Raw genomic sequence first — 16,096 nt, 5'->3', positions numbered from 1 at the left:
AAGAGAGTTGGTTGAAGACGGCCTTGGCGAGAGTCGTTGTGACGTCCCAGGATTTATGAACTACAAGATGATGGCATTGATGAAGGTAGGACCCAATCTATTCCTAAGACCCCCAAGTCAAAGTTGGCAGCCCACATCTCTATCTCTCTCTCTCACGTTAGCCCCCCTCTACCGCCTCTCCTTTTACCTCTTCCTTCTCTTCTTTTCTTCTTCTGTCTTCATTTCGTTCACCCAAAGCCACCGCCATCACCTCCAGCCATCAGCGACCATTTCATCCACTGCTAAAGGTCATCACCGCCGCCGCCGTCGTCACCGGAGCAGCCCGGAAAGGCCGCGAGACAGCCTTACAGCCGGAGTCCCTGTTTTTGGGTCTACTGTTGCTCTGTTTGGATTTCTGCTGTTGCAGCGGCTTCCAACCACCAGCACTGCTTCAACCACCACCAAACCTCTACTCTGACCTCCTCCGACGCCGATCCTTCTCCTTCAGCCGCCGCGAAACCGCCGGAGAACCCTGAACAGCCGGTAAACCCCAATCTGCCCTGTTTCCCCTGTTTTGGTGCCGGTTATGTTCTGCTGTGGAGCAGTGCCTTCCACCGCCTTCCTCCACTACCAGCGGCCACCACATGCTCCCCCACACCCCCAAAGACCTCCTTTATCAGTCCCACGAAGCTGCACCACCTCTGGAGCCCCAGAACAGCCCCGACCAGCTTGCCCTGCATCGAGTCCCCTGTTTTTTCGCCGCTGCTCTGTTCTGCTTCTGTTAGCTTCTGCCCGCCACCATCCCGACTTCCTCAGCCCAACTTTGCCTTCCTTCAAGTACCCCGTAGTAGCCTCAAGGCTCATCCAGCCCCTCCACCTCACACCACAGCCCGTAGCTCGTCGAAACAGCCGCCTCAGCCCTGTTTCTGCACCGACTGCCCTATTCCAAGCACGGGCCAGCCTTGTTCCTCCCTTGCCGCTGCTGCTCCGGCCACCACAAGCTGTCAGCCACGTCCTTCGACTTCCCTTAGACCTTCACCAGCTGTCCCCATCGTCGTCTCAGCCGTTCACCACCCCAAGGAACCGAGAACAGCCGCTTCAATCCTGCCCGACGAATCCCTGCCCTGTTCCCATCAGGTGTGCCTGATCCGTGGGCCAACGGGCTGGGCAGTGGCCCTATCTGACTAGGGCCGTGTCCTGTAAAATGGGCCGAGTGGGCCGGCCAAGTTGGCCGAAAGCCTAGGCCGTGTGCCAGCTCCATGGGCCAAGTTGGCCGAGTGCCCAGGCCGTGTGCCGAGACCACGGGCCAAGTGTCCGAGAATTGGAGCCCAAGTGGCCTAGTCCGTGGGCAAAGTTTCCGGGCCAAGTCCAAAGCTCGTGCGAAGGAGATTTTCAAGGATCGCCACGTCTAATTGACTGTGAGTCGATCTCTAATCCTTGGCTAAGTCGTTAATTATGTTTGGATTAGTTTAATTAGATTATTAGGGTATTTAGGTAGATTAATTAGGGCCGGTTTAGGCTAGAGACTCGGTTTAGGTTAAATGACCCTAATTAATTAGGTAATTTGACGGTGGTTAGTTTGGACCGAATAATTGATTGATTGATTGATTTGCCTTGCTTGATTGCGAGCGGACAATAGGTCAAGGATGAACGTATGATTGATTGATGATATGAATTTAATTACATACGATTGGATTGAATGTTTGTCATGGAATTTTATCTACACTCGATTATAATTTATATGGATTAATTGATGAAATGCCTTGACGGATGGCTACTCAAATTGATTGATTGGTTGGAGTTCGATCACTCGATTTATGGATGCGAGGTCGCATGGATAACATGTGCATTTGTGTGATTACTCAAGAGTTTTGCTATGTGAGCATATCGCGTGAGCATTTGACTAAATGCGGATTATAAACCGGCTATTTGTTGAGTATGTTTGAGTGGTCACACGATGGATTATTTCTGTCAAGTTCGTACAGTGCCAGCCGTACGAAACCATACGACTTGTCGGATGCACGTCAATTCGTGCCGTGCTAGTCGTGCGGATTACACGGATTGTCGGATGCCGATCGCAGCTTGTGATGGACCGAAGCCCTTACAGGGATTCCTAATAGTGCCGTGTTGTGCCGGGCGTATGAGTCACACAGGCTACCGGATGCGATCGCCGAAGTAAGGGACGAAGCTTGGTCTTGCCAATCGTAGTGTAAAGTCACACCGGTCGTGTGCAAATGGGCCGAATAGCCATTAATAATTGGACCACGTGTGGTATGTGCGTATGCGATTGACATGATATCTATGGATTGTTATATGTGGCATATTAGGTTGAGTATTGCATAGCGTGTGATTTTCAGGGGGGGAGTTGCATGTGATTGGGATATTTATATATCAATATGTGATTGACTGATAGGACCCTCCGGACGAATCAACGCCTTAACCGGGCTTAGGCGTTGACTCACCGAGATTTATATCTCATCCTATCGTTATTAAACCATTTTTAGGTTCTAAGTGATGGAGCTAGTAATTTTTGAAAAGCCGATAAGGATGAAAGTGACGTAACCCTATTTAGGAGTAGGTACGAAGTTGATCCTACCCCGGTCCCGAAGTATGGGACCAATTAGCGTGTCATTTCAGTTGACTCACGACGTGATTGTAAATAAGATTATGTTTTTTAATTAATGCGTTTTTCCTACTGATCTATCCCTATCTTATATATTTGTCCGGGAATATTGTACGTTTCCGCATGCGTAATTAATCTCATGGGTTGGTAGCGTGCCCGGGACGCTATTCTTTTAACTCGAGGGATGAGATGGCTGGGATGCCGCGCGCTCAAAGATCGGGGCGTGACAATCGTTTTCCCAATACCCCCATGCCATAAATTTTAATGAGTCGCACACCACCAGAGTTGACGTCTAATAATTTGCTTTACTTCTCCTACTTGATCATCAATGCCAACTAACTATTCAGTCACCAATCTATGTTTCATCTTCAACTTTTCCACGACTTCCTCGACTATCAATTTGATCAGTTCTCCGTGGCTGCCACAATAGAAAACCGTTTTATTTGGTTTTGGGGGGGGGGGGGGAATGTAAAATCACCGTTTCCAAGCTAGAGGGATGCTCTTCAAGCACGGGATAAACTACACAATGACCTGATAAGTAATGGGACCTTAACAATCTAGAAGTGGAATATCGTGTCTTTAAGAGGTGAAATGCTTAACGTATTAACCTCCATGAGAGCCTTTCTGGAATCTCTACTGTATTTTTTACATCTATGACAAGCTGCTAAGGAAAATTGGAGAAACAAGCATCTTAAAAGCAGCTAGCCTACCCTTGGTACTTCTTCACTTCCCACCCCTTTATTAGGTTGACTTCCATGAGAGCCTTTCTCCACGCATCTACTAGCTCATCCCTCAACGTCTTCTCATGCTCCAAATTGAGTATGGCATCACGATACAATGGAGTCTTCAGCTTAACATCATCGGGTTCCATGTCGAAGAAAATAGGTAGGATCTCTTATTACGTTCCGATTTGAAGGTGTTTGCCACGATCCGCTTGAGCTCGCGGAGGCACCATTGGCTTGAAGCGTATGTCCGAGAGAAGATGGGTATGTAGATCTTGGAGTTGTCCATCGCTCGCAGAAGCGACCCATCGATCCTTTCACCAATGCGGAGCTCTTCGTCATCACGAAAGACGCATATTCCAGTGTTAGTCAAGCTATGGAAGAGGACGTCGGTGAATCCAGTGCGGGTGTCGGGTCCTCTGAAGCTCGGGAATACTTGGTACTCACTTCTCGAAGAAGTTCCCGCATCCGAACTCGCCATAGCAGTGGCTAGCTCAGCTTAGCAGATCTCTCTCTCTCTCTCTGTTTCTTTCTCCCTCTCTCTCTCTCTCTCTCTCTCTCTCTCTCTCTCTATCCAATGTTCTTAACAGAGAAAGAGCCCGCGTCAACACGCAATTAGGTAGACTAATCAAATGTTATACGACAAAATGGTGGAAAGAGAAAGCCAATGATTTTTTACGACGAAGACCATTAGATGGAATGCTATCGTTGAAATGCGCGTTGCAGTTGCAAAGGTTCCTGTTTTATAACTTTCCTATTGTGTCATAGCTAAAGTCAACACATATTACAGACAACTTCTCAAAAAAAAAATGTTTTCAGACTTAGAACGGGTTGATTTTAAACTAATTGAAATCACAAGAAAGATGTAGACCCCGATCAACTTTTTCGGAACCTTCGTTTGTCGATACTGCCGTCATCAATCTTGAATCCCTAGTCCTTCTCACCGCATCCTCTTCCATTCCCTTTTTCCTATTTCGAAATTTGCCAACCTGCGGTAATAGGTGGTGACGAAGGTGTTAGCTGTCTCATATGAAGAATGTAAAACTTTAATTTCAAATTTGCTGCCAAGTCGATGGAATTCATAGAGATCCACGGCACATTGGTTACCTCAAGAGTTGCATCGCAGGGTTGCTTTTCGTTCTCCAGCACCGGTGGCTGCCTCAAGATAGATCAGACTATGCTCATGGAGGTGATGTTTCCGTATCGGTCTAGAGGCACAAGAAGGATGCAATCTGAATTCACATTCTGTGCAGGAAATTTGAACCCACCATCAACTGCCACGTCACAGGAGTAGAAAGTCCCCGTCACAGGAGTAGAAAGTATGACACGAGTCTTCTTCCGGACGCTGCATGATGAAGAGCTAGCAGCTGTTGCGGGTGACAAGGGCGGACACTTTAATAGTCTGGCAGAGGACAATCTTCCAAAGGGAATCTATAGATTGGACACGATCAAGCTCCACCCCGAGCCTCGCAATGCTGAGAAGAGGCATGCTCGTCATGCAAAAGTGTAACTTCATGAGGGTGCTAGCAAAGTGGAATCTGTCGCATTCGCTCCTTGCTGTGTAAGAAAATTCTAAAGACTGAATGTCCCGATTATATGTTGTCAAACAAAATCACGTATAATCAGAACCGAATGCGGAAACATAAGGAATCTTTACTTACCTCCAGCCATTGTTGAAGAGGATTGATAAATCGAAATTCGCAGAGCGATAAACGATCGGCGATGGATGCATCTAGCCAATTGCCCTCTCTAAGCGATGGTATGTGTTTTCTGTAGAAACATACGTTCTGTATGTATGTTAAAAATGAAAATTGATGATAAAGGGTTTGGCTTAAATGACCCTTTTAAATTCTCCCCTTTGCACCCCTTCGGATAACGTCGTCCATCAAGACGTTATCGTAACCTTTGGGCATCGTGACTCTTGGGCGAGAACAATTATCACTTAAATTAATGCGATCAATAAACGTTAATGACATCAAATGTGGGATCACATTATCTATAAAATAATATAACATTCTCCCACTTAATATGGTATTTCAACCTAATTAATTATATTAATAAAATGAAAATTCCTGTGGGATAAAATTCATTAAATTAATATAATTAATTACAAGTAAATGTCTTTACTATATGTGATCTAGAAGCTCTTCATATATAATTTCAATCAATTAGAGTTGATGTGGCTAAACTCTAATTAATTAAAATATAGAGATCACTAGACATTTAATTTCATGCAAAATATACTCAATATTGCATATAAGGGCAAATCTGTAAATTTACGTAGGTCAAAACTGAGTTGTAAATTAACTAATGGGTAAAATCGTAAATAAACTGTATGGGGGTTAAAACCGTAATTTCCGACACAACTAGAGGGCAAAACGTTAAAACCAAACGGGCAGGGGCAGAACAGTAATTTCCATTGGGCAAGGTTAAAATTTGAAATTCTGCAACAACTGAACGAGTGAGTTCTCGTAGCTCAGTTGGTTAGGGTACCTACTCTCAAATGCGGAGGTCTTGAGTTCGACTCTCAACGGAAGCAAAACTCTCCCCTTTTTTTTTTTCGGTAATTGCACGGGGGCCCCACTGCCCACGTCACTCGACAAAGTGGGCGCGTGCACAGCACGCCCCCTTGGGCTCGTGGGCGCATGCTTTTCCTCCCGCAGGTTTCCCTTTCGCGAACAGAATTTTTTTTTTTTTTTAAATTCTCCCACGTGCACCCCATGGCTGCAACTGCACGTCTTCTTCCCCAAACATTGCGATGCATCTGCTTCTCGCGCACAGAAGGTTGCCGCCCGACTCCGCGTTGTCCAATTCTCCTCCGACAGCCCACCATAAACCGAATTAATTAGTGGGTTTTATAGAATTCGTCGGCGCGACATATAGGTCTGAGAATTGACGAAAATGACGAATGAATTGGCCCGAAATCGGGAAAAAGAAACTCTCGAACGCAAACCCTAACTGCGAACTTTCTTTGCGAAATTCATCTCCGGCGAACAACCAAATGCCGAGAAACCTTAGGGCTTTTGTTACCCATGGCGAGAGGACCCTCCTCCTATATCGAAGCTGGGCCTTGATTCACCGGAATTTGGCCAGAATCGGTGATTTCTCTTTCCGGCCAGAAAACCCCAATTTTCGATTTACCCAAAACCCACGAAAATTCACCAAAAACTCAATAATTCAACCGTAAATAAATGCTAATCATCAAGGCAGACGTTTTACATGCTTTGATACCAAATGTTCTGATACCAAATGTAAGAAAATTCTAAAGACCGAATGTCCCGATTATACGTTGTCAAACAAAATCATGTATAATCAGAACCGAATGCAGAAACGTAAGGAATCTTTACTTACCTCCAGCCATTGATGAAGAGGAATGACAAATCGGAATTTGGCCTTGATTCACAATTTGGTGATTTCTCTTCGAAAACCCCAATCGATTACCCAAACCCACGAAAATTCATCAAAACTCAATAATTCAACCATAAATAAATGCTAATCATCAAGGCAGACGTTTTACATGCTTTGATACCAAATGTTCTGATACCAAATGTAAGAAAATTCTAAAGACTGAATATCCCGATTATACGTTGTCAAACAAAATCACGTATAATCAGAACCGAATGCGAAAACGTAAGGAATCTTTACTTACCTCCAGCCATTGATGAAGAGGAATGACAAATCGGAATTCGCAAAGCGATGAACGATCGGTGATGGGTGCTTCTAGCCAATTGCCCTCTCTAAGCGATGGTGTGTGTTTTCTATGGAAAGTACGTTCTGTATGTACGTTAAAAATGAAAACCGACGATAGAGTGTTTGGCTTAGATGACCCTTTTAAATTCTCCCCTTCGCACTCCTTTGGATAACGTCGTCCATCAAAACGTTATCGTAACCTTTGAGCATCGTGACTCTTGGGCGAGAACAGTTATCACTCAAGTTAATGCGATCAATAAACGTTAATGAAATCAAATGTGGGATCACAGTAGCTATAAAATAAAATAACATACTGATGATATGTGAGAGTTATGAGAAGAAAATCATGCTCTAGATAGAATTGCACATCTGACATTAGTAATAGAAGCCCATGATAGAGTCCAAGCAGCTTGCACATATGGGGGTGAGGTGAATTCAAGCAGCTTGCACATTTGGGAGCAGTCGGAATCCGTGCAGGCGAATCCTAGGAGCTCACCCCGTCGGTTTGAAGGTAAGGAGTGAGCTTGAGAGAGTGGCCTGGATAGAGAAATTGTGGCATCTCTGCAGGCGCTTGTTGCAGAAATTGTGACACGACCGTGAAATATGCTTCATTTTAGGTTCTTACCTCCATGATCTTTACCCTCAGCTCCGCATCCCTCGCTGTCCGTGCCTGTGCATGCATACCAAATCTCGCTTTCAGGATTCCAAAACCAATGAGAATGAACTGAGCGGGGTGTGAAATGGAGATTCCTTCTCTCTCTATCACCGCAATATGAACACTTATGTAGACAGCATTTACCTTCTGTGTCTTGATTTCAGAGGTGTGAGTAGGAGATTTTTCGCTGCTCAATTTCACTCGGAGATAATGCTATTTTGCGGCATTGCTTTTCGTTAAAATGATGCTATTATAAGTAGCTGTTCTGATGTATATGTTATGTGACAGAACTTCATTGTGCTGGAAAGCGGATGATCCGATTGCAATAGGGGGAGCTATAGTACAGCCAACTCAAAGGAGTTTGCGAGTTATTTTCCCTTTTCTTTTGCCAATTCTAGGGCTATTTAGATTCTCTTTTTCTCTAGTTTTTATGCAGATGGCGGAATCGCCCGAGGAAATCTGCAGTGGTTAACCAGGAAGTCGTCGGTCTATGGCGGAAGATGACACAATCGATATGGATGCGGAATCTAGCTTGGATAGTCACTCTTCAAACTTGTGTTAATCACGTATATCACCCTTTTACAAATACACCTGTGTGGAGAATAATGCCCGTGGTGATTAAATGATGGATGGCAGTGAAGATGCGTGAATACTTGTTCCCAAGGCATCCATCTTGGATTATTCTTCGATACATGAGATTATAGTTTCAACCGAAAGGAAACATCCGAAACAAAAGTCTTGACTTGTGATTGCACCTACAGGATCTTAGCAATCATTTGTGATATCCAGGTTGATGGCTTTGATCATTCAACCATGACTGAGGGAGAACAAGGTGGGAAGAACATTGTAGAAGCAAATGGAGATCTTCAGAGATGAATTAGCACCAGGGGTCAAAAACTCGCCTTCCCGAGGCAATTCCCGACTGTCAGGACAATGGTATCGTTCATAACGGTCAATCTGCGTCCTGTGTGGGTACACCAGAGATTCAGGTGAAAACTTCTGTAACTTCAACTTCTATGTCCAACCCAGGAATGGATGATTGGGTGCCAAAGTCCGCGGCCCGTCTAACTTAAAATCTAGAAGAATCATCTTTGGAAATGTCAAACAGCATGTATACTCAAGAATCTGATCAACAAGGTTATTCATCATATAAAACAGTACCAAACAGAAGTACATGTGCAACCCGGGTAAGCAACAATCCAGAGATTCCAAGAAAAGATTTGTCAATTGTCAAAAGTTTGAATTCCACTTTGGGTGAAGAGCAGAGTAACAGGGAAGAATTGGTAGGGGAAACCACATATTCTTGGGGCAATGTACGCTCAGAAGGTCCAATCGTGCCCGCTTTTTTTTTTTTTTTTGTCAAAAAACTGTGCCCTTTAAGTGATGAGCAGAATGAGAGGTCGAAGATTTGTATTAAGATAAGATTGTCAAGTTTCTGCCATGGAAAATTAGAGCAACGAGTCATTAACATCTCCTTTCTAGAAACATGGACTCTTAATGGTTGATTTTAAGAAACTTCGAAAAGCATAAGCATCCGTAGCTCAATGTTATAAGGACAGAAATGCATATTGTTGTATCGGTTTGGTGCACTCATTCATTGAGTTTAGGCTATCATGTTGACCCATTTGATGGCATCTTTCGGAGTTCAATAAAAAAGTCGGTGGATCAACAACACAACATTTTTGCACTTCTTAGCTCACTTTTACTACTATGTAAATGTCCCAAGCAGAGAGCCTGCAGCTTATATATCGTCCTCTTTATTTACCTCTAGAGAGCCTCCACAAGTCCACCAGTTTTTAAAGAGATAAAGAGGAAATTAAGAGTCAGCCTTCTCGAGAACCATCCATCAACTGGGAGAAAGCTTACTCAAATTAGCAGAAAAAGACTTGCTTCTCTACATCTAAATGAAACCAGGTGAAGATTTTCTTTTTCATTCTAGTTTCTTTGATCGGACATTCCGTGCTTTATAATAACATCACATGGTTTATATGCAATCTTCAACAGGTTGGAAGACAACACCAAGGATTCTCAAGTTGGGGGAGAGTGCAAGGGAGCACACAAAAGTGACAAAAGTCAAATCTCCTTTGACCGGAAGCCATATCGCTGTGAGATCCACTTCTCAACAGGGGTGAGGCATATGTACCTAGTCAAGTTGTAATTTTAGAGCTGAATGACAGTGAGTTAGCGATTCATCGCTTATGTGCTTCCCACCTCCACCCCCACCCCAACCAAGAGGGAAAAATAGGAAAAAATTCACCTTCTTCGCATATGAAGGTGCCCCGTTTATCACTCCTCTGCTATCCAATGAACTTTCAACTGGGGTAAAATGAGTTTTTTTTTGTTCGAGCGTATATCATAGCTTGTGTTGAGACATTGGACACTCTTAATTGCTGTATGTTACTAGTTTGATCAACACAAATGTTTATTCTTGTGAAAAATCTTTTGATGTTCTGCATCATTTGCTTGTTGTTGGTGCCTTTTCACCTGAAATTATAGAACTTTTACTAGCTGTATCGTGTCTCAAGTCTGATTTCTCCCATTCTAATTTTCCAGGAAAGCTCATGTTAAATTCACCATAGTATGCTTTAAAGAGGATATTGACATCTTTGTCTCCGGCAACATACGACTGATTTAACTACTAGAAGGCTACAAGCCTGGAAGTAGGGTTCACAATCTGCTCTAGCCCGACATATTCATGGTTGAGTTGAACCTTTTGAGTCAAATGAAACGGGAGAGCGATATTCTTTGAGATAATAGTCACTTTTAAGACCGAAATAACTCCCGATTATAGAAAAGATGTATCAATGTCATGTCGTATTTGTACTATGTGGGATGTTGCTCATGTCATGTGAACGAGTCCACAGCTCTAACAAGTAGATTTCAGATATTGGATTAGGCCATTGACACAACATTGTTCTGCATATGCTCAATTTGCTTGTACTAAACTTTTGCAGTTCTCCAAGCAAGACGGGCGATTTGAACGAGTTGTCAAAACCAACGGGAAAGATATGTGCCAATACTGAAGTCACTAATTCGAGCGAAGAATCGGTTAATGGATTCAAGGGTCAGAAATGTTGTTTTGAGGGCACTTCATCTATCTAGATTGAAAATGAGGTCTCACCTGCCTCCCGACTTGATGTCCCCGGTATCTGAAGTCATTCTTGAGAAATATGCTAGTACCATCTCAGCATAGCAGCTAATTTGAACTTCAAAGCTTCAAAAACACCCAAACAAGCATCAAAGAGTGACTCCTGAAAAATAAAATCACAACCAATCGTCAAAGTTTAAAAAAAAAAAGGAATGAAATGATTAAGATTATGCAGTCAAATCAATTAGCTATACATTATCGATCAATTGATCATATTATGGAACAAGAAAAAGAAAGGTTATCTTCTTTAAATTACAAAGATACAGTAAGCACTTGTGTAGTTTTTTATGGCATTTGTTGAGATAGGAATAGGAGGAAAGATTCTTATAAAGATGAAGAAATATCATAAAAAAATATCGTAAATCAAATGAGACTCCGTAATAATAAAGGACAAAATTGTGTACATGGATTATGTGCATCGCACGAGTTCGATTTCCCATATCACCAATTGCACACATTTTATATACCGAAGCCATCTACCCGATTTTGATGGAAACTTGTTTTGTCCGTAATTTTTGGCCAGATTAAGAAGTTTTTACGTGTAGAATCAACTTTAGACTATAGTAAAAGTTAAAACCAAGACTCAAACTACGCATCGACGACCACAAAAATAAATGTCCGAAAGGTAAAAAAAACAGGGAGGGTGCAGAAATACATCATCCACCTTTTTTTCAGAAAGAAAACACATTAAAAATTAATTTGGTGCACATGTAGAACTTTGTCATATACAATAAAAAGAAAGAGAAGAAAATGAGAAAACACGAGCTGAAAATAAGTGAGATCAAATATTAATGGATGATGGCTTGACTGTTTTCTTTTTTCATATTTTATTTCTCAGCATTATTACAAGTCCACCTTAAAAATCAAAAAGAGAAGAAGAGAGAATGAATGAGATTCACCTTACAATGCTTTAAGGACTGGACGGAGCCATCGAATCTTTTCTTAATTCCACGTAATCTCCTGCATCTTTCGATATATACTTGGCAATCATTTGGCAATTTGGTGGTTGACACTTCAATCAACCTTTCCAACGATCCGCATTCATAAAGTACCAATCGGCCCAGAAATTCCAACTCGTCGACGCCCTCGACAACCCGTAGCCTCTTGCACCACCGGATATCCAAAGACTTGAGGTTCTTTAAGTTTGCTAAACCACCGAGACTTTGCACATGATGACAATCCCAAAGTGTCAAGTATTCCCACGATTCCGACGCACCTACGACTTGAATGTCGAGTATCTTAGGGCATCCCTACAGTGTGAGATTACGCAACTTACTTAAGACTCGAGATGGGAAGATTAGTCTCCCCTCACAACTAATCAACTCATCAGCAGACTCATAAACTATCCTTTCGAAGGACTCGCAAACTTCAATAGACAATGCCTCCAGTGATTCGAACACCGTAGAAAATTGGATCTCAACTAGCTTTGGACAATAAACCACCTTGACTTCCCTCAGCTTCCTCATTCTTGATAGACTCAATCTCTCGAGGTATCCACAACCTAGCACGTGCAACTCCTTTAGCTGTGGAAGTTGAAGCCCATCAAGTTGAATTTCTTGCGTTGGAGACCAACAGATGTGTAAACATGACAAATTTCTCAGGTTCGGAGAGAGTGAGCCAACTATATTGACATTATCAAGGCTTAGCTTTTGCAGAGATAAGGGGAGTTGCGGAAAGGTTTGCAGGTCCAAATTGAACAAAGCCAGTTCGTTTAGCAGAGGAAGGGGAGCCATCTCAGTAGGAATAGGGACTTTGTGAAGTCTGATGCTCAATTTGGTCAGCTTGGATAACTTCCCAATCCACCCTAACTCACCGGTACAATGAAGTTTATCTCCTACTCCTTTTTCTGGTGGAAATCTATCATCTAGATAACCTCCACCATCACTTAGATCCAATTCAACCAAATTAGTCAAGTTCGAGAGATCCGGGACTACAAGCAAAGATTTAGATGACACTCTTAGATGGGTCAAACTCGTTGGGAGCATCGGCAATTCTTGAATCATATTACAGCCCACCAACTCAATTCTTTGCAGTCGAGGAAGCATGCTGATGCTCTTTGGAATTCCAGTAATACCAGTCCTTGATAGATTGAGGATTCTTAGAAAGGGCAAACTTCCGATCGCCAAAGCAAGTTCACCTTTTAAAGAGCGACTATTGACTTGAAGCACTTCCAAATTCTGGAGCATTCCAATAGCACTAGGTAACTCCCACGAATTTGCTGGATCTAATTCCTGATAAATATTGCCTTGAAAGTGCAACTCACGTAATGATTTCAACTTCCATATGGAACTTGGGAGTTCCTTTATTTCACTACAAGCTACGAAGAAATACTGCAAATTCACTAAGTCTCCGATTTCTTCAGGCAAATGTTTAAGAGAATCGCAGCGATTAATCTTCAAGTCTATCGGACACTTCAACATCCCAATAGAGCCGTCAATTTTCCTCAATTTGGAACAATCTTCGAAAGTAAGCCTCTCTAAATTCGGGCATCCAGAGAAATCTGGTGTTCCAGTTATGTTCCAACAATATTTAAGAGAAAGAACTTTCAATTTTGCTGCCATCTGTCAAAATGAATGCAATATTCAATAGATAAACAATCAAAGTATTACTTTCTATGAAACTAAAGTGGAAATAAAGGTATTACGCACCTTAATTAAGCTTCGTAATCTCGAATCATCTAAGAAGTCAACCGCATAAAATTCAAGAACAACTACATTCTTTAGGGACATGGTGGGCCATTTATTGATTTGCAGAGGCCAACTCAAAGAAATCCATCTTAATTTGGTAAGATGATTTGCTGCATCGCCAACAAGGGTTAAACCAGATAATTTGAGAAATCTTAGATGTTCAAACCTTCCAATCTCTTCACTTCGAACGACGACATTATGGGGATGTCGGCGAGATGTCTCAAGCGATAGTGCTTGAACGTTATTGTTCATCCGCAAATGAGAAATGGGAAATTACTTATATCAGTATTCTATCTCATAGAGCAAAAAGATTAGAAAATGGAAAAGGAAAAAAAAAAAAAGAGCATCCTAAGTCAATGTAGTGGAATTTATTGCCGGAATCTAATTAGTTCTCTATAAGTGCTTTACCTCCCTTGATCTTATTGCTTCGAGGCCCTCGTCCCAAATCCATATCCTACTCCGCTCCTTAGGATTTGTTGGATTTTCTTGATGAACGATCTTCCTTCCAAGATCTCTAAGTTGATCGTGCATCCGTAACTTGTTCTCCACAATCTTTATCGAAGACATGTTAATAAGGACAGCCACTCCAATATCCGGGGAAAACTCACAATCTTTCCACATGTAGATTGCATTCAACTTATCTTCACCAATGAAAAAGCTTGCAATATCGAGGAAAATTTGTTGTTGCTCGAAATTTAAGGCATCATAGCTGATCTTCAATTTTCCAAAAACATCCTCGTGAGGTGCTCTTCTTAACTTTTCCAATGTCTCTTTCCATAATTCTTGCGGTTTTTGGTAGAGGAACGAACCAATTACCTCAACAGCCAACGGAAGTCTTCCAGTAGAATATACAATTTCCCTTGAAAGATCATTGTAATCATCTAAAGGCGAGTCTTTGTTAAATGCATGCTTGCTGAAAAGCTCAAGTGCACATTCAGTACTCATCACCTCCATTTCATAATCTAAAATTTGACACTTTGGTGTATTGATTCGTAAAACATCTTTATTTCTAGTTGTAATCAATATTCTGGATCCCGAATAGAAAGTACTCTTTCCAACTAATTTCTCCACTTGTTCGTTGTTATCAACGTCATCAAGTACAATGAGCACTTTCTTACTGCAAAGTACTTCTCCAATCCTCTTCATTCCATGGTCAATTTCCTCTATGCCCTTTGTTCCCGCAGGATGGCCGATTTCAAATAATAACCTTTTTTGCAAGTCAACTAAGCCATCAGTTCTTAATGACCTCGCTCGAACATCTTCGAGGAAACAACAACACTTTCCAAAATGAGAAGAGAGTTGGTTGAACACGACCTTAGCGAGAGTCGTTTTACCGATACCCCCCATGCCATGAATCTTAATGAGTCGCACACCATTGGAATTGATGTCTAATAATTTGCTTAAAGCTGCTACATGATCATCGATTCCAACTAAGTGTTCGATCACCGATCTATGTTTTGTCTTCAACTTCTGCACAACCTCCTCAACCACCAATCTGATTAGTTCCCCGTGGCTGTTACAATAGAAAATCATTTTAGTGGGGGAAAATATGAAATCATGATTACCTAACTAGAAAGGATTTTATTCAAAGATCGTATAAACTATGAAATGATTTGATAAGTGGTGAGACCTTGACGTAATCTAGTAGTGATCTTCTAAAAGTCAAGACTCGAAATTTGACTTGGTTCCATACACGAGATTAGCCATCTTGGGACTTTCGAGCAAAATGGATGTATGAAATATTATGCATTTAAAAACAATGCATTTCCTCCCACTTCCCACAATGAATTTTTCCTTTTTTTTTTTTTTTTTTGTGGCTACCTAGCTATTGATATCCATGTTAGGAAGTTTCACATTTTTTTGAAGACGTAGCAAAGGTTCATCATTCAGTATTACTATGATAAAACTCCCACCTCAATCTTACCCTAATTTTCAAATCTACGATTGAGTGTTAGGTAAAATTGGGAAGACGAGCATCTAGCTAACTTACCCTCTGTACTTCTTCGCTTCCCATCCCTTTATCGCATCAACCTCCATGAGAGCCTCTCTCCAAGCATCGACTTGCTCACTGCTCAACTTCTTCTCGCGCTCCAGATTGAGTATGGCATCGCGATACAGTGGGGTTTTCAGCTTAACATCGTTAGGTTCCACATCGAGGAAAATAGGCAGGATCGCTTTATTACCTTCCGATTTGAAGGTACTTGCCACGATTTGCACGAGCTCGCGGAGGCACCATGGGCTCGAAGCATAGTTTCGAGAGAAGACGGGTATGTAAATCCTGGAGTTGTCGATCGCTCGTAGAAGTGATCCATCGATCCTTTCACCGACGCGGAGCTCTTCGTCGTCTCGAAAGACACAAATTCCAGCGTCGGTCAAGCTATGGAAGAGGAAGTCCGTGAATCCAATTCGAGTATCCGGCCCTCTAAAACTCAAGAAAACTTGATAATCGCTTCCTGACGACGTTCCTGCGTCTGAGCTCGCCATAGCAATAATTTGCTCAGCTTCAGCAGATCTTTCTCTCTCTCTCTCTCCCTCCCCTTGTCTCGGACCCGATGTTCTTAACGGAGGAAGGGGTCGGGTCAACACGTGGTG

The 16,096-nt window shown here is 42.3% G+C and overlaps 1 protein-coding gene across 5 annotated transcripts in view; it reads right to left on the bottom strand.

Annotated features, from left to right (window-relative positions):
• LOC115730650 (disease resistance protein L6-like) overlaps positions 1–16,096 on the bottom strand; it is a 25,098-nt gene extending 9,002 nt beyond the window's left edge. The window contains exons 1-5 of one of the 5 annotated variants that reach the window (XR_007199759.1): positions 15,495–16,096; positions 13,913–15,017; positions 13,466–13,756; positions 11,717–13,378; positions 10,908–10,920 (exon numbers count right to left, since the gene is read on the bottom strand). Coding sequence is in view for 4 of the 5 variants with exons in the window: in XM_048285549.1 (XP_048141506.1) it covers positions 12,068–13,378; positions 13,466–13,756; positions 13,913–15,017; positions 15,495–15,988 (3,201 nt within the window). In the remaining variant the exon portion in view is untranslated. Of the gene's footprint in view, positions 1–10,907; positions 10,921–11,699; positions 13,379–13,465; positions 13,757–13,912; positions 15,018–15,494 lie in introns of those variants that run through there. The other 4 variants (XM_048285550.1, XM_048285551.1, XM_048285549.1 and 1 more) reach the window with 4 other exon arrangements.

This window comes from Rhodamnia argentea, chromosome 9, assembly GCF_020921035.1.
Source record: "Rhodamnia argentea isolate NSW1041297 chromosome 9, ASM2092103v1, whole genome shotgun sequence".
Lineage (NCBI taxonomy): Eukaryota > Viridiplantae > Streptophyta > Magnoliopsida > Myrtales > Myrtaceae > Rhodamnia > Rhodamnia argentea.
This window is presented reverse-complemented; position numbering and strand designations above follow the sequence as displayed.